The sequence below is a fragment of the Schistocerca gregaria genome, chromosome 4 (assembly GCF_023897955.1).
Source record: "Schistocerca gregaria isolate iqSchGreg1 chromosome 4, iqSchGreg1.2, whole genome shotgun sequence".
NCBI classification, from domain to species: domain Eukaryota; kingdom Metazoa; phylum Arthropoda; class Insecta; order Orthoptera; family Acrididae; genus Schistocerca; species Schistocerca gregaria.
The window spans coordinates 122526026-122549240 of record NC_064923.1 but is presented as its reverse complement, the minus strand read 5'-3'; the positions used below and the strand labels follow the sequence as shown (position 1 = coordinate 122549240).

Below are 23215 nucleotides of genomic sequence, written 5' to 3'. Positions count from 1 at the left end.
GTAACTTGGAACAATGGGTCTGGATCACTGCTGTAGGAATTTCAATACCACAAGCTTTCAGTGCATGTTTATGAAGACCGTTGATATTTTTGGCTCTTTCTTCCACGTTGCCTTTGCCGAGTCCAAATGCCAGTTCAGTCGTGAAGAGAGTACGTCGGCTTCGGGTATTATTCTGCCATTCCGGAAATCTTTGAGTTTACAGAATATATGCACTCAGTGCTGCAATATCTATCGTTTCCATGAAGATTCTTAGTGGCCACCACCTCGTTCCTCTAACATAACTGTATTCTCTTGTCATTTTGTATCCATTACCTACAGCACCTTTGTTTTTGTTGTAGTGCAGTATGATTTCGAGTTTGTGTTGACTTTCTTCACCACTCACTTGTGTCTCATTATGCTGAGTAGATATTAGTATTACTGCCTTTCCCTTCTTTGGAACATAGGAAACTAGGGTCAAGTCATTTGTGAAACCAAACATTGAAGAGTGAGCTCTTTTTTGTTTGGCAAGAATTCCTTCGGAATCTCTTTCTTATTGGAACGCAAGGTACCAACCAATGTCGTGTTTCGTTGTAGTGGTTCAGCAGCCAATGGAAAACTGGTGAAAAAATTATCAGTTGTAACACTATGACCGTTATTCAGAAATGGTTCCATCAGATCGAAAACAACTATCTGTCCTTGATTCACTTCCCGAGTATTGTCCACCATTCCTGTGTAAATTTGGATCTGTAGTAAGTGTCTTGACGTCAGCACAAACCCAAATTTTAATGCCATACTTGCCAGACTTTCTTTTCATATAAACCCTAAAACGGCAGTTTCCTCGGTACGTTGCTAATCGTTCATCAATGGTCACGTATTCATAAGGATACAAGTTCTTGCACAAGTTAGATTGAAATGTATCGAACACTACCCTGATGGCTTGTAGCTTGTCCTTGGTTTCTTCAATTCTTTGTGCTCTTTTGTCTCTGTTGTCAAATCGCAAGAATTTCAGTTTAGACAAAAATCGGTTTCTTGACATGGCAGCAGAAAAGAATGGTTGCCGAAAAGCAACATTATCGTCCCCACAGATCGGAAGCACTTGTGCGATGTCCATGAGTTCCACCAGCTCCTATTAGAATTGCTAATACAGCGTACACTTCAGTTGCATTTATCTCTCTCCATGTCGTTTTTGAGCTGCATTCGACAGAGAAATTACGCGTTTGGCTTCCCTGTTCGTTTCTTCTACAATGATGCTCACGATTTTCGGTGAGTTAAATAATAAAAATGACATTTTTTGATTGTTTTTCCATCATTCACTGGGCCAGGTGTTACGTTCAAAATGTTGCTACGTCGACGCCGCCCACCTTCTGGTGGTTCACCAGAAAATTGTAGTCCACTTCTAGAAAACCAACCAATCTCCAGTTTCTTCTTCTTGTTGTTCGCGGAAATGTGTACTGTCTTCTGATATTTCATCATGAGCATCTGCTGCTATGATATGGTCTCTGTCAAGAGGTTCCATATATTCATTCAGTTCATTATCAATGTCCCATTCATTTTCATAGTCACTGGCATCAATTGTATAGAATTTCCATGATCTTTTCGCTAGAAAGTCCTTTGGACATCCTTACGCAGATGAAATACTGACTCGTGTAATGTCAGCTCAACAGTGAACGTCAAATTCAACTGAACAATAGTAACCAGCAACAATGTACATTGGATCTATGGCAAAACTCAACAAAGAAGATGAATGATATATTTTCCATATTGTTCTTTTTCTCTCTACCATCTAGTGAGCAAGATGTATGAGACAGGCTAAATACCCTCAGACTTCAAGAAAAATAAAATAGTTCCAATCCCAAAGAAAGCATGTGTTGGCAGATGTGAAAATTACCGAACTATCTTTAATGAGTCACAGCCGCAAAATACTAACACTACCTTTACAGTCGAATGGAGTAACTGGTATAAGACGACCTCGGCGAAGATCAGTTTTGATTCCGTAAAAATATTGTAACACGTGAGGCAATACTGACCTTACGACTTATCTTAGAAGAAAGATAAGAAAGGCAAACCTACGTTTCTAGCATTTGTAGACTTAGAGAAAGCTTTCGACAATGTTGACTGGTTGCAGCGTAAAAAAAAGAAAAAAGGAAGCGAAAGGCTATTTAAAATTTGTACAGAAACCAGTTGTAAGAGTCGAGGGGCATGAAAGGGAAGCAATGGTTGGGGAGGGAGTGAGACAGGGTTGTAGCCTCTCCAGGATGTTATTCAATCTGTATATTGAACAAGCAGTAAAGGAAACAAAAGAAAAATTCGGAGTAGGTATTAAAATCCATGGAGAAGAAATAAAAACTTTGATATTCACTGATGACATTGTAATTCTGTCAGAGACAGCAAAGAACTTTGAAGAGCAGCTGAATGGAATGGATAGTGTCTTGAAAGGAGGATACAAGATGAACATCAACAAAAGCAAAACGAGGATAATGGAATGTTGTCGAATTAAGTCGGCTGATGCTGAGGGAATTAGATTAGGAAATGAGAATTAAAGTAGTAAAGGAGTTTTGCTATTTGGGGAGCAAAATAACTGATGATGGTCGAAGTAGAGAGGATATAAAATGTAGACTGGCAATGGCAAGGAAAGCGTTTCTGAAGAAGAGAAATTTGTTAACATCGAGTATACATTTAAGTGTCAGGAAGTCGTTTCTGAAAGTATTTGTATGGAGTGTAGGCATGTATGGCAGTGAAACATGGACGATAAATAGCTTAGACAAGAAGAGAATAGAAAGCTATCGAAATGTGGTGCTACAGAATAATGCTGTTAATTAAATGGGTATATCACATAACTAATAAGGAAGTATTGAATAGGATTGGGCAGAAGAGAAGTTTGTGGCACAACTTGACCAGAAGAAGGGATCGGTTGGTAGGACATTGGTTGGTAAGACATTGAGGGATCACCAATTTAGTATTGGAGGGCAGCGTGGAGGGTAAAAATCGTAAAGGGCGACCAAGAGATGAATACACTAAGAAGATTCAGAAGGATGTAGGTTGCAGTAAATACTGGGGGATGAAGAAGCTTGCACAGAATAGAGTAGCATGGAGAGCTGCATCAAACCAGTCTTAGGACTGAAGACGACAACAACAACAACAACAACAAAATATGACTTTTTATACCAAGCAGAGTAGTCTCACAATCCCACCAATAAATGACTTTAATAACAATGATAAAGCCAAAACAAACAGTCGTGAGTGTGAATTCAACATTAATCATTTTAGTACAAAGTCATGACACCACATACATGTGGCCCTTCAGATATTATTACAGGGGATAAAATAAACAACCTGGGGTAGTCAGAGTACCCCGCCTGGTAATGCGAGGGTGACGCCGCCTCGGTTGTAGTGTACTGACCTGGTCCGGAGACGAGGACGAGCAGCGAGCAGGGCACGAGCAGCAGCCCGGCGAGCAGCAGCAGGCAGTGGCGCCTGCGCGCCGCCCACCACACCACCATGGCCGCCCGCCGACGGTCACACGCGACCACCCTGCCGGCCGCCGCCCACTGCCGCCGCCGACACCATGCTGCCTGCGGGACACGCAACACTGTCAGCAAACCACTGTACACTCCACGGCGGTGGTTACTTTCAAGCAACCACGACACTTATTCTGAATTGTGAGCGAAAGATAGATCACTCGTGTGATGGGTCGACGCGTCACGACGAACTTATGCGAATGGGAGGGGAATCTTACACGGGATGCACAAGTACAAACAAATGAGTACAATTTACTCGAAAGAAAGAGCGCTACTGATTGATCAAGCCAATAACGAACTGTTACTCGGCTCCGCATTCATTGACAGTGGCTGGATGATGTCCTCAGTGATTTCCTGCCAAATTATGTCCAAATGACGCGTTAGGTCGACAAAATCATGATGGTTGGAGGGCCCTGCACTTGAAGCTCCAAATGTTTCCATTTAAAGAGAGATCCGGTGACCTTGCTGGCCAAGGTAGGATTTTGCGAGAACGAACAAAACCAACAAACTCTCGCTGTATGCGAGCGGGCATTATCTTGCAGAAATGTAAGCCCGGAATTGCCTCTCATGACGGGCAACAAAACTGGGCGTAGAATATCGTCGACTTAGTGCTGTGCTGTAGGGTGTCGCGGATGACAACCAAAGGGGTCCCCTGCGATATGAAGTGGCACTCCAGACCATCACTCCTGACTATCGGGCCGTATGGTGAACGACCGTCTCTTTGGTGTCTCAGTGCTGTCCGGTGCGTCTCCAAACACTTCTTCGGTCTAGAATCTCAGTGAAGTCGAGAGAGAGAAAAGGAGGGGGGGGGGGGGGGGGAAGTGATCGTATGGCATAGTTGGCCGGGAGGCCCCATGCGGGGAAGTTCGGCCGTCGTATTCCAAGTCCTTTTTAGTTGACGCCACTGCGGCGACTTGCGGGTCAATGATGGTGAAATGAAGATGAAAGACACCCAGTCATCACCAGGTAGATAAAGTCCCTGACCTTGCCGGGAATCGAACCCGGGACCCAGTCCGCGGAAAGCGAGAACGCTACCTCAAGACCACGAGCTGCGGACTTAGTGAAATGAAACTGTCTTCAGTGATGAGTACCACTTCAAACTGAGCCCCGATGGCCACCGAAGACGCGTCCAAACGCCGCGGACAGCAGTGAGATACCAATCTGACTATCGCCTGCAGTAAGGCGTAACAACCAGAAATAATGGCCTAGGGTTCTTCTTCATTTCATAGCAGGACCCCCTTTGGTTCTCAACCGCGGCACCCTACAGCACAGTGTTAACTCTACTGATATTCTGCGTCCCGTTTTGCTGCCCTTTGTGGCTAGCCGTCGTGGGTTTACATTTTACCAAGGTAATGCCCGCCCACACACAGCGAGAATTTCTGATACTTGTCTTCGTACTTGCCAAACTATCCTTGACAGGAAGGTCGCCGGATCTGTCCCCAATTGAGAAAGTTTGGTGCGCTGTAGGCAGTGTTCTACAGCCAGCTCGGGTTTTTGATGATCTAACCACCAGTTGGACAGAATTTGGTGTGATATTCCTTAGGAAGACACCTAACAATTAGAAATCAATGCCAAGCCGAATAGCTGTTGTTTAAGGGCTACAAGTGGAGCAACCTGTTATCTACTTGCTTGAACCTCTACTGATTAACTCATCCGCTTTTTCTGAAATTATAATCATTTGTTTCTACACGATCGCCATATCTACCGATTTCTGTCACATTAGGATAATCCCTTCGTGGAGCGTCTTTCCTTTTCGCTTAGAATGTATTTTAGCCTGACCGTTTGCACTCGCTTCAATGTTTGCTGAATTTCTGGACCCACGATCGACTATTTCAGTTTAGTATTTCACACGAGTTAGTCTGCTTCAGCGCCCCTTGCGTATTATTCCTTTAATGAATTATCTCTCTCTAGTGGTCATTTTCGCTTACACATCACGGACAAAATTGGGTGGTGTGATTTCTGTCTGCTGTACGGTTTGGCACCTAAATGGTGGAAGTGTTGTTATAGGGACTACCATTTTTACGAGAAAATCAAAATATAGAAACAAAATGTAGGGAAACTCAATGATAATAGACTCTACTACAGCCCGCGTCACATACGAAGACTGTAGTTTTCAGCCGTTGTGTGCATCCCCTTTATTATCCGCTCTCAGCCAGTAAGATTCATTCTCTTTACGAGCGGCTAGCAGCAAATTACGACTACAGAGCGGCAATCTCTCTCCTGCAGCCTGCCCTGTTGCCATGGTTTGCGACAATGCAGCTTCATTCAAAGAGCAATCTAATTGTTTCATCAACTGTATGTTTGTGTCAGTGTACCTGTAGACATGTAAGTGCGATTTCCAAATAAATGTCCGGTGATCGCAAGCAAGCCAGGGTGATTATTTCTCATTTTTTCAAATGTGAATGTGGAAGCTGGACTTCTGTTCTTGACATTTTGAACATACATGAACGGACTGCAGAAGCATGGTGTGCTGGCAAGAGAACTGTACACCGAATTGTGAATGGAAGCGTGAGAGTTGTAGAAACGTCAGGAGAGACTGGTTTCGTGTCGCCTGAAAAGCACAAAAATCCCAAAAAACGCATATGTATTGTTTTGAAAAGGATGTTTTAAGATGCTCCGCATTTGAAATGCACATAAATGGTGAATCTCTGACGTCACAAAGACTTATAACACAAATGCTTGAGATAATTGGCTTCAATTGAAGCCCTTCGTCAATGCTAAGACTTACGAGACATCGTTTTCAATAGTGTTTCGAGTAATGATGCAAGAAAGATTTAGATGGGAAAAACTGACAGTGTAGCACGGCAGTCCCGAGAAAGATGAACGAAATAGGGGAAGAAGGTTCAGGAACAGCGTATTACCATGATGAAATATGGGTGAATCTGAATTGTTCCAGGAAAAGCTGCTACAAACGAATGCTGGTACTGGCGGTTTTATGATTCCCGTAGAAAGAGGTTCTCGGATAATTAATCAGCACGCTGACACTTTTGGTTTTGTTCCTGAGACCAAATTTGTCATCAGGTATAACAAAGAACAGCAGTGACTATCAGTTAGAAATAAACGCTCTCACTTTCAATAAGCGATTTACCGCATACTTCTTCCCATACCTTGTTGCGAAGTCAGTGAGTGTAACGAAGAATGTCTGCCACCATTCACGTGTTCAGATGAAACATCAAGCATAAACACCAGGAAAGCAGATATTGTGCTCTGGCTTAAAAATAAAAATATTCCGCGCGGTATAGACCCGACTAGTTGCGACGCGAGCAGGTCGTTAATTTATTCAAGTCACGCGACAGAACGGACGCACTTGACTGACTAGCGCGTAAATGTGGTCACACTGCTTTGCCTTTACTCCCGTGAAGGCGCTATGTGGCGGAAAAGAACGAAACATTCAGTACAACAGACAGTGAACCGCTTACGCACGAAGCAATGTCCAGCGTGGGCAAGACTGTGTGTCACGCTGGAAACGTTCAGGAAGAAGACTGATAGGGAGGTCACGATGCATCGTCGAGAATTTACCATCAGATAGTTCGGGCACAGACTCAGAGCAGTAACGATGGTATTACGATGTAAAATACAGAACAAAGGAAGGTAATAGCAGTTCTCGGCTTTAAAGACTCATAGGTTAAAAAAGTTTATCAACATACACTACTGTCCATCACAATTGCTACATGAAGAAGAAATGCTGATGATAAACGGGTATTCATTGGACAAATATATTATACTAGAAGTGACATGTGATTACATTTTCACGCAATTTGGGTGATCCTGATAAATCAGTACCCAGAACAACCACCTCTGGGTGTAATAGCGGCCTTGATACGCCTGGGCACTGAGTCAAACAGAAATTGGATGGCGTGTACAGGTACAGCTGCCCATGCAGTTTCAACACGATGCCACAGTTCATCAAGAGTAGTGACTGGCGTATAGTGACGAGCCAGTCCTCGGCCACCATTGACCAGACGGGCATTATCCTGCTGATATGTAGGGTTTCGCAGGGATCGAATGAAGCGTAGAACCACGGGTCGTAACACATCTGAAATGTAACTTCCACTGTTCAAAGTGCCGTCAATACGAACAACAAGTGACCGAGACGTGTAACCAATGGCACCCCATACCGTCACGCCGGGTGATACGGCAGTATGGCGATGACGAATACACGCTTCCAATGTACATTCACCGCGATGTCGCCAAACACGGATGCGACCATCATGATTCTGTAAACAGAACCTGCATTCATCCGAAAAAATGACGTTTTGCCATTCGTGCACCCAGGTTCGTCGTTGAGTACACCATCGCAGGCGCTCCTGTCTGTGATGCAGCGTCAAGGGGAACCGCAGCCATGCTCTCCGAGCTGATAGTCCTCGCTATGGCAAACGTCGAACTGTTCGTGCAAATGGTTGTCTTGCAAACGTCCCCATCTGTTGACTCAGGGATAGAGACGTGTCTGCACGATCCGTTACAGCCATGTGGATAAGATGCTTATCATGTCGACTGCTAGTGATTAGAGGCCGTTGGGATCCAGCACGGTGTTCCGTATTACCCTACTGAACCCACCGATTCCATATTCTGCTGACAGTCATTGGATCTCGAGCAACGCGAGCAGCAATGTCACGATACGATAAACCGCAACCGCAATAGGCTACAATCCGACGTTTATAAAAGTCGGAAACGTGATGGTGCGCGTTTCTCCTCCTTACACGAGGCATCACAACAAAGTTTCAGCAGGCAACGGTCAACTACTGTTTTTGTATGAAAAATCGGTTGGAAACTTTCCTCATGTCAGCACGTTGTAGGTGTCACCACCGGCGCCAACGTTCTTTGAATGCTCTGAAAAGCTAATCATTTGCATATCACAGCATCATCTTCCTGTCGGTTAAATTTCGCGCCTGTAGCACGTCATCTTCGTGGTGTAACAATTTTAATGGCCAGTAGTGTATCAATTGTATAAATACTATATGAGAACTTCCTAGTGAGTTTGTATCCGTAGTAGTATCCAGTCATATTTCCAAGAAGCAGCTAGCTATTTAGTTGTAAAATCTAAGCTTTCCGAGCATGTACAATGCTCTAATAACTCGCCAGAACGGGACCGGATCAATTACTCTGAAGCTCCGATATTTCGAAAGGAACCCGATGTCATTTTCGAGGCCCGAATTTTAAAATGTCGGTAAGTACCAGGGAAAATTATCTGTTGAGATATTTGAGGTTTTTGACGTTATTGGACAGCATTCCGTCGAGTTATTCGAAGATGGGCAATGGTTGGTTTGTTGCTTGGCTAATAGAAGCTGTATCTGATTTTACCGTCTAAAGAGCTCGTTTACACTTAAAATGCTCCTTGGCAGCAAAGAATACAACGTACCAGCCACTTACACTATAATCTTTGTATTAGTATGTACTACGAGTAATTCTTTTTTACACACACACACACACACACACACACACACACACACACACACACACACACACACGCACGCACGCACGCGCGCGCCTGAAGTTAAATTAATTTTGTTTATTTTGTATTACTTATAATAAATTTCGAATGACACTAAAATGAAATTTTGTAATCAATTTCGATGACTTCGTCAAACAATTGTCTTCTTGACAAAAATTGTACTTGGCGTGGTCAAAAAGCTGTGTCAGCTATTCTTGCCTTCCGAAATGAGCCGGTTTGTTGTGGAGCAGCAGACGCAACTTCGTCAACACGTCCCATACACACGCCCGATCGAAATCTGTTTTAAAATTTATTACTATCCTCCTAGATCGAACGTATGTACAATGGGCAAACTAACCTCATTGTTGTCAACAGCAACACGGTTCGGCAACGCGAACTTTGCCCGTTCCCTGCCCCCTTCATGCTTCCCTATCCGCCTCTGCGCGGATGGGCCTCTCTACATCACGCAGACTAAAGTGAGATGACCTTGTCTAATGTCTTGTGGTAAATTCTCTATACTCTTAAGAACCGAGAGACTAGGCAAACTGCTGTTCAAACACTTCGAAAGACGGACATATATTTCCTTAAAAAAATAGATCCTTACAAACACATCAAAAATTTTCTGTAACAGTAAATTGCACCTTTGTATATTGTTTGCTTGCTGTGCGCCAAATAACATCAAATATATTTCCTCTTCAAAAAATTCTGACTTTTTCAATGCTGAAGTAATTTTCATTAAAACACATGCATCTATTTACATTCTTATTTACGCACTGTGCAGACTTTTGCCAAACGTAGATACCTTTCTGCTTAAGATATTTCTTCTCTTGCATGACAACACTAGTAAAGAAAATACCAGGGCAACGTACAATCTTTCCTCTGTCACGAATAGAAATCAAACACTAAGATTAAGAAGGCACGAAAGCACACAATCCATAAAATGAGTGAGCTCGGCCAGAATACATTAACTTCCGGTCTTACAGACGCCCCCATAGTCCTTTGTTTCTGCGCATGCGCAGCGTACTCTGAACTCCACAGTCGACACAATCTATTATAGATCATTTGACGTCATACACACACTCGCGACCTAGTTGACTGCTGATATACAAGGCAGGCACTAAAGACGCACGCACTGCGAGTATTCGATTTTGATCATAGAGTCTCGTGCACAACGGGCTAAATAGAAAAGCAGCAGAATTCACCACCTAAAGACAACCCTGAGTATTTCAGGTACACAATTCCACTCTTTGGCACAATAAACCCGTCCCACGGGACGAGGCAGCTGACGATGACGTAGACGATGAAGTGACATCGGACCCCACGGGAGATTTGCGGTCTCAGCGCTCTCCGGCGGTAGTCGTCGGCTTTATTTGGCTCGCAAATCAAGTTTCCTTACGAAAACGGACGCGCGCCCAACAGCTGCTGAACTCTTAGCGATTGTTAAAAAGCGGAGAAAATCGGTAAGGAGATTCTAGACTTGTCGATGGCTTGAGCAACGAATTCCTGGTAGAAACACACTACATAATGCTGTACACTGATCTAAGAGACTATTAGAAGTTATTCGTTAACTCAATTGAATTCTCACCCCACTTTTGGTTTTAAATGGAAGGCAATTACGTTTCGGCGACTAATGTCAGCTTGCGCATGTATAATTATCTATATTCTCGATGTTGCAGTAAATATGAACTCAGTTAAATAACTGTAAGCGTAGGCTTCCACGGCCGTTGTCACTGTCTAATGCTGGGCTGTTGACTGCATTGCCAATACATAAAATTGTCCGATATTTCGGCCACTATTGCAAGTGGCCTTCCTCTGGGTTTTGTGCTGTGCTGACTGCTGAATGAGAAAAACTTCAGGTCTTATTAGTAGCGTAATTTGTTAGGATACTTTATAGGAGGAGTCGTGGTAGGCGTTCTTTAGTGGTCTTTTCAATATTCCTTGGCATTGGTGGAAACAAGCGACTCAGAAATAATGTCAACACCAATAATACACGTTTTTATCCACCAATGACAAGGGATAATACAAGGATTGGAACTTTAATAGTGGCAACTATTTACAGCTCGTACAAAATAGATACGTTTTTCAGTTTTACTGCCTTTCAAAGTAGCCAATCACTAGAAAAAAACCTTTAAGCATGCACCTTTAGTATTTCTAACTCTCGAGGACGCATCAGTTAATTATGTGTAGGTAACACATTAAACAATAGCACAAAAGGCTGGTTTCCTAGGCCTAATATTCTTGTGAGTGGTCTGTCTCCAAAGTATTAAGAGACTTAAGAGCTGCACTATGTGATCAAAAGTAACCGAACACCCCGAATATATTGATATTAGGTGCACTGCGCTGCCACCTACAGACAGGTACCCCATATCAGCGACCTCGATTCACATACATCGAGGCAACAGAATGAGGCGCTCCGCGAAACTCACGGACTTCAAACGTAGTCAGGTGATTGCGTGTCACTTGTCATACGTCTGTACGCCGGATTTCCACACTCCTAACTTCACTAGGTCCACTGTTTGCGATGTGATAGTGAAGTGGAAACGTGAAGGGACGTGTACAGCACAAAAGCGTACAGGCCGACCTCGTCTGTTGACCGACAGAGACCGCCAACTGTTGAAGAGGGTCGTAATGTGTAATAGGCAGATGTCTATGCAGACCAGCACACAGGAATTCCAAACTGCGTCAGGATCCAGTGCAAGTACTATGGCAATTAGGCGGGAGGTGAGAAAACTTTGATTTCATGGTCGAGCGGCTGCTCATATACCACACATCACGCCGGTAAACGCCAAACTACGCCTCACTCCGCCTCACTCCATGTAAGGAGCAGTGTGTGGGTATGGGTATGGCGAAAGCTCTGTGAACGTCATCTGTCAGCGTGTGTAATGCCAACAGTAAATATCGGAGGCGGTGGTATTATGGTGTGGTGTTTTACGGAGGAGACTTGCAGCTCGTTATTTTGCGTGGCACTATAACAGCACAGGCCTACATTGATGTTCTAAGCACCTTCTTGCTTCCCACTGTTGAAGAGCAATTCGGGGATGGCGATTGCATCTTTCAACACGATCGAGCACGGCCTGTGGCGGAGTGGTTGCACGACATTAACATCCCTGTAATGGACGACCTGCATAGAGTTCTGACCTGAATCCTGTAGAACATCTTTGGGGTGCTTTGGAACGCAGACTTCTTGCAGGGCCTCACCGACCGTCATCTAACCCCCCCCCCCCCCCCCCCCCTCAGTGCAGCACTCCGTTAAGAATGGGCTGCCATTCCCCAAGAAACCTTCCAGCCCCTGATTGAACGTATGCCTGCGAGAGTGGAAGCTGTCACAAGGCTAAGGGTGGGCAAACACCACCCTTAATTCCAGCATTACCGATGGAGGGCGCTACGAACTTTTAAGTTATTTTCAGCCAGATATCCGGATACTTTTGATCACATAGTGTAGGTAATCAGTCCCTCGTTCCAATCTACAATTAGTAACATAAGCCGGAAATCCAACTGTGGGTGTGTAGGTGTGATAAATGCAGCAGTGATGAGAGATGAGAAATAATACTGTGTGACGCAAGTGTATGGACCTGGCCGGGCTGCAGATCACACGAGCACCATCGCGCGACTCCCCACGTCTAATCCTGCTCTCCCATGTCTGACTCTACTTAAGAGATGCAGACAATAACAAAGTGACTGAATTAATAATTCCTTCTAGTTGAGTGGAGAGGGATAAAAGGAAATGGCTAAAAACGTTAACACAAGCACGACCAACAATATTAAAAAGGGCAGGGGAGAAAAAATCAGGTCGGTATGTGGGTGGACGCAGTAGAGCGTCCCTGGGTCCCGTGTCATTCAATAACAGCGGCACATTCTGAGTAGTGACAATTTGTATGTGTAAGGTAAGTTGGATTTAACTTTTAATATCATTGATTGCTACAATGCCTTTGTGTATACAGTGTCTTAGCTGGTGTTCCAAAAATGAACAGCATAGAGACAGGCGTGATGACACTTTCTGCAGGACCTGACCATCATTTTGCAGGATGATGCTCAAGCACGTACAGTGGAATCTGTTACTGATTTGTTTGACTGATGGGTCTTCTAAGTGCTATACCACGTACTGCACTCCCCTGACTTACGCCCTCGGGAGTTCAACTACACTCCTGGAAATTGAAATAAGAACACCGTGAATTCATTGTCCCAGGAAGGGGAAACTTTATTGACACATTCCTGGGGTCAGATACATCACATGATCACACTGACAGAACCACAGGCTCATAGACACAGGCAACAGAGCATGCACAATGTCGGCACTAGTACAGTGTATATCCACCTTTCGCAGCAATGCAGGCTGCTATTCTCCCATGGAGACGATCGTAGAGATGCTGGATGTAGTCCTGTGGAACGGCTTGCCATGCCATTTCCACCTGGCGCCCCAGTTGGACCAGCGTTCGTGCTGGACGTCCAGACCGCGTGAGACGACGCTTCATCCAGTCCCGAACATGCTCAATGGGGGACAGATCCGGAGATCTTGCTGGCCAGGGTAGTTGACTTACACCTTCTAGAGCACGTTGGGTGGCACGGGATACATGCGGATGTGCATTGTCCTGTTGGAACAGCAAGTTCCCTTGCCGGTCTAGGAATGGTAGAACGATGGGTTCGATGACGGTTTGGATGTACCGTGCACTATTCAGTGTCCCCTCGACGATCACCAGAAGTGTACGGCCAGTGTAGGAGATCGCTCCCCACACCATGATGCCGGGTGTTGGCCCTGTGTGCCTCGGTCGTATGCAGTCCTGTTGTGGCGCTCACCTGCAGGACGCCAAACACGCATACGACCATCATTGGCACCAAGGCAGAAGCGACTCTCATCGCTGAAGACGACACGTCTCCATTCGTCCCTCCATTCACGCCTGTCGCGACACCACTGGAGGCGGGCTGCACGATGTTGGGGCGTGAGCGGAAGACGGCCTAACGGTGTGTGGGACCGTAGCCCAGCTTCATGGAGACGGTCGCGAATGGTCCTCGCCGATACCCCAGGAGCAACAGTGTCCCTAATTTGCTGGGAAGTGGCGGTGCGGTCCCCTACGGCATTGCGTAGGATCCTACGGTCTTGGCGTGCATCCGTGCGTCGCTGCGGTCCGGTCCCACGTCGACGGACACGTGCACCTTCCGCCGACCACTGGCGACAACATCGATGTACTGTGGAGACCTCACGCCCCACGTGTTGAGCAATTCGGCGGTACGTCCACACGGCTTCCCGCATGCCCACTATACGCCCTCGCTCAAAGTCCGTCAACTGCACATACGGTTCACGTCCACGCTGTCGCGGCATGCTACCAGTGTTAAAGACTGCGATGGAGCTCCGTATGCCACGGCAAACTGGCTGACACTTACGGCGGCGGTGCACAAATGCTGCGCAGCTAGCGCCATTCGACGGCCAACACCGCGGTTCCTGGTGTGTCCGCTGTGCCGTGCGTGTGATCATTGCTTGTACAGCCCTCTCGCAGTGTCCGGAGCAAGTATGGTGGGTCTGACACACCGGTGTCAATGTGTTCTTTTTTCCATTTCCAGGAGTGTATTTCTAAAGTGAAGGAAACACTTCACGGCATTCGCTTCAGAACTGCTGCAAATTCGTCGGGCAGTAGACCGTACCGCTCTGTCAACATGACTGGCACTGCTAAGAGTATCCTACGACTTCCACATCGCTGGCAACGGGTTATACACAATGATGGTGACGACTGTGAAGGTCAGTAACACTTTGAACACTTATCTATTTTGTACGAGCTGTAAATAAATAGTTGCCACCATTGAAGTTCCAACCATCGTAGATGTATCGAGTGTCTCATATCACTCCATCTGCACACGCCCCACACTATTACAGAGCCTCCAGCAGCTTGAACAGCCCCTGTTGACATGCAGGTTCTATGGATTCACGAGGTTGTCCCCATACCCGTGCATGTCCATCTGCTCGATACAATTTCAAACGAGACCCGCCAGAGCAGGTAACATGTTTCCAGTCATCAACAGTTGAGTGTTGGTGTTGACGAGCTCAGGCACTTTAAGTAATAGATCAGTTTTGTTATTTGAACAGTAAAATAACGGATGAAGGCTGAAGTAGAGAGGACAAAGTTTAGACTGTCATGGCAAGAGAAGCGTTTCTGAAAGTTTTGTTAACAATGGATACAGATCTGAGTGTTGGGAAGCCTTTTCTGAAAAGGTTTATGGAATGTAGCCCTGTATGAAAGTGAAACCTGGACGATAAACAATTTAGACAGAAAGAGAATAGAAGCTTTTGGGGTGTGGCGCTACAGAAGAACTCTTAAGATTAGATGTGTCGATGACGTAACTAATGAGAAGGTACTGAGCACAACAGAGAGGATAAGGAATTTGTGGGGCAACTTGACAAAAAGGAGAGAGCTGTTAATACGATGTATTCTGAGACCTCAAGGGGTCACCAATTTAGTACTGGACGGATATGTGGGGATAAGAATTATAGAGGTAACCAAAAGATGAATACAGGAAGCACATTCAGAAGGACGTAGGCTGCAGTTATTCAGAGATTACGCTTGCACAAGATCGAGTAGCGTGGAGAGCGGTATCAGACCAAGACCACCGCAACAAGAAAATACAATGTAATTTACAGACAAAAATACTTGAAATTTAAAGGAAGCTTAAACTATTTCAGTTTTATAGAATTCCGTAAGTCAATTTTTCTGAAGTACAGCATTTTTGAGTTGTGACTTTTCTTGCCAGGGTTCTATACGAACAGGACTAGGCCCAGAGAATACCTGGATGTGTTAATTATAGGAACAAAACATCATGATCCAGCACTTAAAAAGGATATTATAAGAAACATTCTGAAAGGACGTCAGGGCCTGCCACGTGGCGCTCAGATTACGAAAATGAACACACACTAATACGATGTAATACTGATTCACTTCTGACTTCGTATCTCAAGAGAGGTCGGCGAGAGTTAACCTGATCAAGGACAGAGAAAAGCGCGGCTTTATGTGACTATATACCTGAGTTGCTAGCTACGGCATGTTTGGCTGTAGCGCTTCTGGCTCCATTCTGACGGTGTCCCGCGTCATTAAGTTATCTTAAAGCGGGTATTACACGACAATCCGCCACGGACTTAACAGGTCTAGCGTTGCTACCGTCTGCCACTAGAATAGGTGGAACTAAGATATTCGGCCGAGGCATTATCGGCGCGCGAAAATGCACGGCAGTCGTGACGTATGAATCCAATCTTGTGCACTACATACTACAGTAACGCGCGCATGAGCAGTTCGAGCTAGTCCGAGTTGTTATTACTCATTGTTTGTTGTTACTAATAACACTTATGGCCACCATTTGACACTGTTGTTGTTGTTGTTGTCGTCGTCTTCAGTCCTGAGACTGGTTTGATGCAGCTCTCCATGCTACTCTATCCTGTGCAAGCTGCTTCATCTCCCAGTACCTACTGCAACCTACATCCTTCTGAATCTGCTTAGTGTATTCATCTCTTGGTCTCCCTCTACGATTTTTACCCTCCACGCTGCCCTACAATGCTAAACTTGTGATCCCTTGATGCCTCAAAACATGTCCTACCAACCGGTCCCTTCATTTTGTCAAGTTGTGCCACAAACTCCTCCCCAATTCTATTCAATACCTCCTCATTAGTTATGTGATCTACCCATCTAATCTTCAGCATTCTTCTGTAGCACCATATTTCGAAAGCCTCTATTCTCTTCTTGTCCAAACTAGTTATCGTTCATGTTTCACTTCCATACATGGCTACACTCCAAACAAATACTTTCATAAACGACTTCCTGATACATAAATCTATATTCGATGTTAAATTTCTCTTCTTGAGAAACGCTTTCCTTGCCATTGCCAGTCTGCATATTATATCCTCTCTACTTCGACCATCATCAGTTATTTTACTTCCTAAATAGCAAAACTCCTTTACTACTCATTTCCTAATCTAATTCCCTCAGCATCACCCGGTTTAATTTGACTACATTCCATTATGCTCGTTTTGCTTTTGTTGATGCTCATCTTATATCCTCCTTTCAAGACACTGTCCATTCCGTTCAACTGCTCTTCCAAGTCCTTTGCCGTCTCTGACAGAATTACAATGTCATCGGCGAACCTCAAAGTTTTTATTTCTTCTCCATTAATTTTAATACCTACTCCAAATTTTTCTTTTGTTTCCTTTACTGCTTGCTCAGTATACAGATTGAATAACATCGGGGAGAGGCTACAACCCTGTCTCACTCCTTTCCCAACCACTGCTTCCCTTTCATGCCCCTCCACTCTTATAACTGCCATCTGGTTTCTGTACAAATTGTAAATAGCCTTTCGCTCCCTGTATTTTACCCCTGCCACCTTCACAATTTGAAAGAGAGTATTCCAGTCAACATTGTCAAAAGCTTTCTCTAAGTCTAGAAATGCTAGAAACGTAGGTTTACCTTTTCTTAATCTTTCTTCTAAGATAAGTCGTAAGGTCAGTATTGTCTCACGTGTTCCAACATTTCTACGGAATCCAAACTGATCCTCCCCGAGGTCCGCATCTACCAGTTTTTCCATTCGTCTGTAAAGAATTCGCGTTAGTATTTTGCAGCTGTGACTTATTAAACTGATAGTTCGGTAATTTTCACATCTGTCAGCACCTGCATTCTTTGGGATTGGAATTATTATATTCTTCTTGAAGTCTGAGGGTATTTCGCCTGTTTCATACATCTTGCTCACCAGGTGGTAGAGTTTTGTCATGACTGGCTCTCCCAAGGCCGTCAGTAGTTCTAATGGAATGTTGTCTACTCCGGGCGCCTTGTTTCGACTCAGGTCTTTCAGTGCTCTGTCAAATTCTTCACGCAGTATCTTACCTCCCATTTCGTCTTCATCTACATCCTCTTCCATTTCCATAATATTGTCCTCAAGTACATCGCCCTTGTATAAACCTTCTATATACTCCTTCCACCTTTCTGCCTTCCCTTCTTTGCTTAGAACTGGATTGCCATCTGAGCTCTTAATATTCATACACGTGGTTCTCTTCTCTCCAAAGGTCTCTTTAATTTTCCTGTAGGCAGTATCTATCTTACCCCTAGTGAGATAAGCCTCTACATCCTTACATTTGTCCTCTAGCCATCCCTGCTTAGCCATGTAAGCTCTTGCGCATTTTTCAGTGAGTGAATTTTCACAGGTGCCGTAATTAAAGAAATGCAATAATTGTGCAAATTTTTATACACTGTTGCGAAATAATTCTTTGGACCGACTGCTTCGAATTTTAGAAACGGAATGGAACAAAGCAGAATTGAGCGTCTGAATCCAAGCGTATTGGACACGGCGTGGGCTATCTTTTAGTTTTGAATAAATGTGAATGTAACATTACACGTGGGATTTCCAATTTTTATTTGTAGAGTCTTAATTGATGAAAGCTCATGTTTGATTCAATCGCATCGTTTGCAATATTCAGCACGTCAGGAGGGAGACAATGGGAATAATCGGTGAGAGCTTCCGATCACACGATGTAGCCTATGAACAAATGATTTAATTCTTACTTCGGACTGAGTGAAATTGCCTCACTTCTCATTAATAGGGAATATACAAGTGTGTTCTTGCCTTCGTCACTTCTTTCAAGCCAGACTCGAACCCGACGAAGTCTGGCATGTCTTCGTTGGAGTTGGTCAGCCGTCCTAATTGTAATAACACTTCCAGCCGAACAGCTTAAAAAAATAAGTGCATCCCGCATTGTATAATGATCAGTAAACATAAAATCAGACATTTTTGTGCAAACAAGTGTCACGTCATGAAGCTAAAAGCTGAGTCCGTAATCTAGTAGAGTAGTAACATAATCCCATGATATTTACAATATTAAGAAACCGTGACCTCTCGCAAATTTTAATATGGTGTATCATGTATCATGCGCTCGCAACCGACGCGGTTGTCTGATGTGACGGTACGTCACATAAATATTTACATTTTTATCGATTGTAAACCTAATTAGCGTATTTTAGGTATATAATTAGCATAAAAGATACAGTTAAAGTTCTTGAAACAAGTGATATGCAGCGATAATTTAAGAGAAGCATCTTTTAAATAAAGATGTCTATGAAAATAAAACAGGATCGAAAATAGACGTGATTGTACGGCCGAGGACGACGGACGTACTTTATGGTTCTCATCCTCTTTTGTTTCGCGATACGGAAGGCAGCCAATGGGCGGCTACACACATTTTATGTAAGTTATTCGGTATTCTACTAAAATAAACTAATTTTTGTTATCACAAAATGAATTTATTTGTAATAGTTGTCACTTCAAATGGTCACAGCGGCTAATAATTTTAATAAGCATTTTTTTCAGTAATTTGCGCTCCGGGAAGCTCATCTTCGATGCAGCCTCTGGTCGGCCATTACGCGCCGAAGTATTAATTTATTTTTCGAAGGGTTGACAGTAATTGTAAATGAGAGAGATTTCGTTGTAAGAACCTTTTTAAATTGCAACAGATAATTTACGTTAAAGTTCATTTTTTTTTAATTATACAGATTCCTTGAGTTCAGCAAGTTTTATTTTGCCGCTACACGGCAACAATTTAAATTCTCTCGAGCCTTGCTTTGCAATAAATAAATATAAATTAACAAAATTACATTCAATTCAGTTAACGGCAACTACATTTTAGTCATCACGATCATTGTCAAGTTCCACGTTGCTGCCTCAAGATCGTACCCAAGCGGAAAAAAACCTTTTTATTCATGACACTGGAGGAGCACCATGTTTCGTTAATTTCCTCAGGGGGTAACAATACTTTCTCCCTGGTTTAAATCAATGCACTCACCGGAACGGCACGCTTCGAGTTACTTGTCTCACCACACCGCGCGCAAAACTGTATACGTCCGCAAGAAAGAAGCCAACTTGAATTAAATAGCCGTTGTAATACCTGACAACAATATCTATTAAAAATTATTTAATAAACGGTAATGGCAGAAATACGATATCCAGATACTGCCCGGGCACAACTCAACTGCGTTTTATTATTTAAAAAGTCTCGCAACCTGTTACATATCTGATAACTCGTTCTATATTCGGCGTACAACGTGAAATAAGTGTAAGCACCTCTTTGATCTATAATTAATCAGCCTTCTGACTTTCGACGCAGCCCGCTGCTAAAACCTCTCGCGCCGACCTCTTCATCTTGCACCTCGCGTCTCTTATTCGCTGCCTGTATTCCGATCTGTCTTTGCCTACAGTTCTTACCTTATACAGCTCCCTCTAGTACTTGTTACCCGATCTCTGAACACATGACGTAACATCCTGTCACCGAGCGAGGTGGTGCAGTGTTTAGCACACAGGACTCTCATTCGGGAAAATGTCGTTCCAAATCCGTGTCCGGCGGTTTTCTGTGATGTTCCTAAATCGCTTCAGCCAATGCTGGGAAGGCATTTAAAGGGTACGGCCGACTTCCTTCCCCTTCTTCCCTAATCCGCTGGAACTCATGACCTCACTGCTTGGTCCCCTCTCCTAAACTAACCAACATCCTGTCCCTTCTACAATATGCTTCTCTCTTTGCCGATCCTGCGAAGAACCTCATTCCTTATGATTCCACCTAATTTTCAATATCCTTCTATATTACCACATCCCAAACGCTTCGATTCTCTTCCGCAGCAAACGCCGCCAGTCCGAGCTCTCCTGCTACGCTGGGTTAGAATGTCAACAGATTTGTCTGTTTACTTGTCTCCACCGCAGGCTACTCATTTCCGCTTCAACGTTCCTTGCGTGCAGTCATGTACACGAATGGGGAAAGTTGGATATACTACTTTTATACGGCGAATGTAAAAGAAACGCCGTGAAAACAGTACAGCGGTATAGGGCTACCTATCCGGATCTCCAATGTCCGGCGCGACAGGCAGTTGCACGAATTGCGAGGGCTATTCAGAAAGTACGGAACGTTTCCGTCTAACGCCGCTAGGCGCGCACCGATTGCATATATTTTGGTATGCGCGTGCTCGGCAGTTCAGTACAGCGGGAACGTCTCTGCTCGTCTGGTCTTTTCTTCGATATTCGAATTTGAAATGTGCGTTGCAATCGAAAGTCCGCCAGTTGTGAGGTGCTGTCTATAATACGGTTTCTGTTGGCAAAAACCTAAAACCTATAAAAATTGTACGAAGTGTACGGAAGCAACGTAATGAGTGAATGTTTCTTCTGGAAATGGCGAATTCGGTTTAAAAATGGCCGAACTAACGTTCATGAAGAGTGGGCGCCCGATCATTGTGACTGACGACCTTGTCGCTAAAGTTGATGAAACGATTCGTGAAAACCGTCGCTTCACAATAACGGAGCTTTAGATTTCTCTTCCACGAGTTTCACGGACTTTGTTGTTTGAAATTGTCGCTCAAAAGCTAGGCTACCACAAATTTTATGCACGATAGGTGGCCAAAATGCTTACAGAGCACCATAAAAAAAACAGCGAATGGGGCAACATCGACATTTCTGGAGGCCTACCACAAACATGGTGGATCATTACTAGATTGAATCGTAACCGGTGACGAGACTTGGGTGAAAACCTTAATTGCGAGACAAAATTGCAGTCCATGGAGTGGGAGCAGAAAATGTTTGCAAACCTTGTCAGCAAGGAAGTTGATGGCAACAGTGTTTTGGGATAGGCAACGTGTGCTGATTGATTTTCTCGAACGTGGAGCAACCATAAATTCTGCCCGGTGCTGTCAAACTTTACACAGCCTTGGAAGAGCAATTCAAAATAAACGCCGAGGAAAGATGACGTCCAAAATTTGGTTTTTGCACGATAATGCCCCACTTCACACGGCAAACGACACTGAAGAACTCCTTAATTCATTCAAATGGGAAATGTTCCCCTTATTCGCCCTACAGCCCTGATCTTGCACCAAGCGACTTCCACTTGTTTCCCAAGATGAAGAACTGGCTTGCCACGCAACGCTTTGTTGACGACGCGGAACTCCAGGCGGGAGTGACTCACTGGCTTAAGTCTCAGGCGGCAAAATTTTACGACGAAGTTCTTTCAAAGTTTGTCCACCGGTATGATAAGTGCCTCAATGTGTTTGTTGACTATGTGGGAAAGTATATCAGCCGCTTTTTCAGATGTATGTAATAAAATGTATTTCTTGCACTTAGTTTTTTTTTAATGCCAAAACGTTCCCTTCTTTCTGAATAGCTCTCTTATTAAGATGCTAATGCGGAAAGGCTGCCTGAACGTCATGAAGAGGACAAGAAAGAAGACTGCAACTGACAGAACACGAAGAAGCTACTCTGGTAACGACACTAATGAATCCGCACAGCGGTACGAGACGTATTGCCAAGGAATGCGGTAATAGACAGACCAATGTCACTCGCATTCGCAGAATTTCCACCCCTATCATCGGCTGCTACATCCGGCACTCCACGGCCGTGATTCCGAACGTCATACAGAATTCTGTTGGTTTGTTGCCCTTCAGGAACAGAGATGACTACCTTTTCCCAATGTGTGCTCTTCACCGATGAAGCAACGTTTACTAAGTGAGCCAATGTAAATTTGCAAACGTGCATTACGGGGCAGCGGAAAATCCACACTGGCTTCGTTAGGTGCAAAATCAACGGTCGTGGAGCGTAAACATACGGTGCGGCAACATTGGTAATTACATTGTGCGACCTTACTTCATCTCAGGCATTCTGAACGGACATTCATAATCACACTTCCTGCCGGTTCTTCTAGAAGATGAACCACCGGATATTCGACAGTGTATGTGGCTGCAACACGACGGTTGTCCAGCTCATTCGTGCCGTGTTGAAACACAAATATTGAATGAGAACTTTCCTGGACTTTGAGCAGGATGAAATTTGTCAAATGGCGCAGTGTAGGTAGAGAGAGTTGACGGCAACATGTAGTATACCTTTAGGAAGCACACAGCCACGTACAGGAAAATCTGGGTCCAATCTTCCTTCTAACATTTACATATTTAGTACAGCAGTTGCTTTTTGCAGCGTACAAGACCTCTTTATTTCCATGTTTCAGCTCACGTAAATCTGGTAAAATACACAGATGTGGAACAGTTTCCCTAAGCCCTTTGTTATACGCTAGATTCTAGCTCGTATTACCATATACAACATTTGTAGGTGAACCTGCATCTATTTCTTAAGTTAGTTCAAGAGGAAAAGAAGCTTTATTCTCGCAGCGCATGCCTGCCTTATGCTATCCAACTATGCAGTTGGATCAGAGACGACTGCTCGACAGTGTTTCCAGCCACCGTGCTCCCAAATGCTACGACACTCATCTAATTTTTTACGGCAGGTCTGAGCGTCAGTGTTAAAC

The 23215-nt window shown here is 44.2% G+C and overlaps 1 protein-coding gene across 4 annotated transcripts in view; it reads right to left on the bottom strand.

The window, feature by feature from the left end:
• The window catches only part of LOC126266596 (alpha-1,3-mannosyl-glycoprotein 4-beta-N-acetylglucosaminyltransferase A), a 705207-nt gene that overhangs the window by 201462 nt on the left and 480530 nt on the right, over positions 1-23215 (bottom strand). For all 4 annotated transcript variants that reach the window (XM_049970912.1, XM_049970913.1, XM_049970914.1 and 1 more), the window contains one exon: positions 3380-3551. In XM_049970912.1, coding sequence (XP_049826869.1) covers positions 3380-3551 — 172 coding nt within the window. The remainder of the gene's footprint in view (positions 1-3379; positions 3552-23215) is intronic.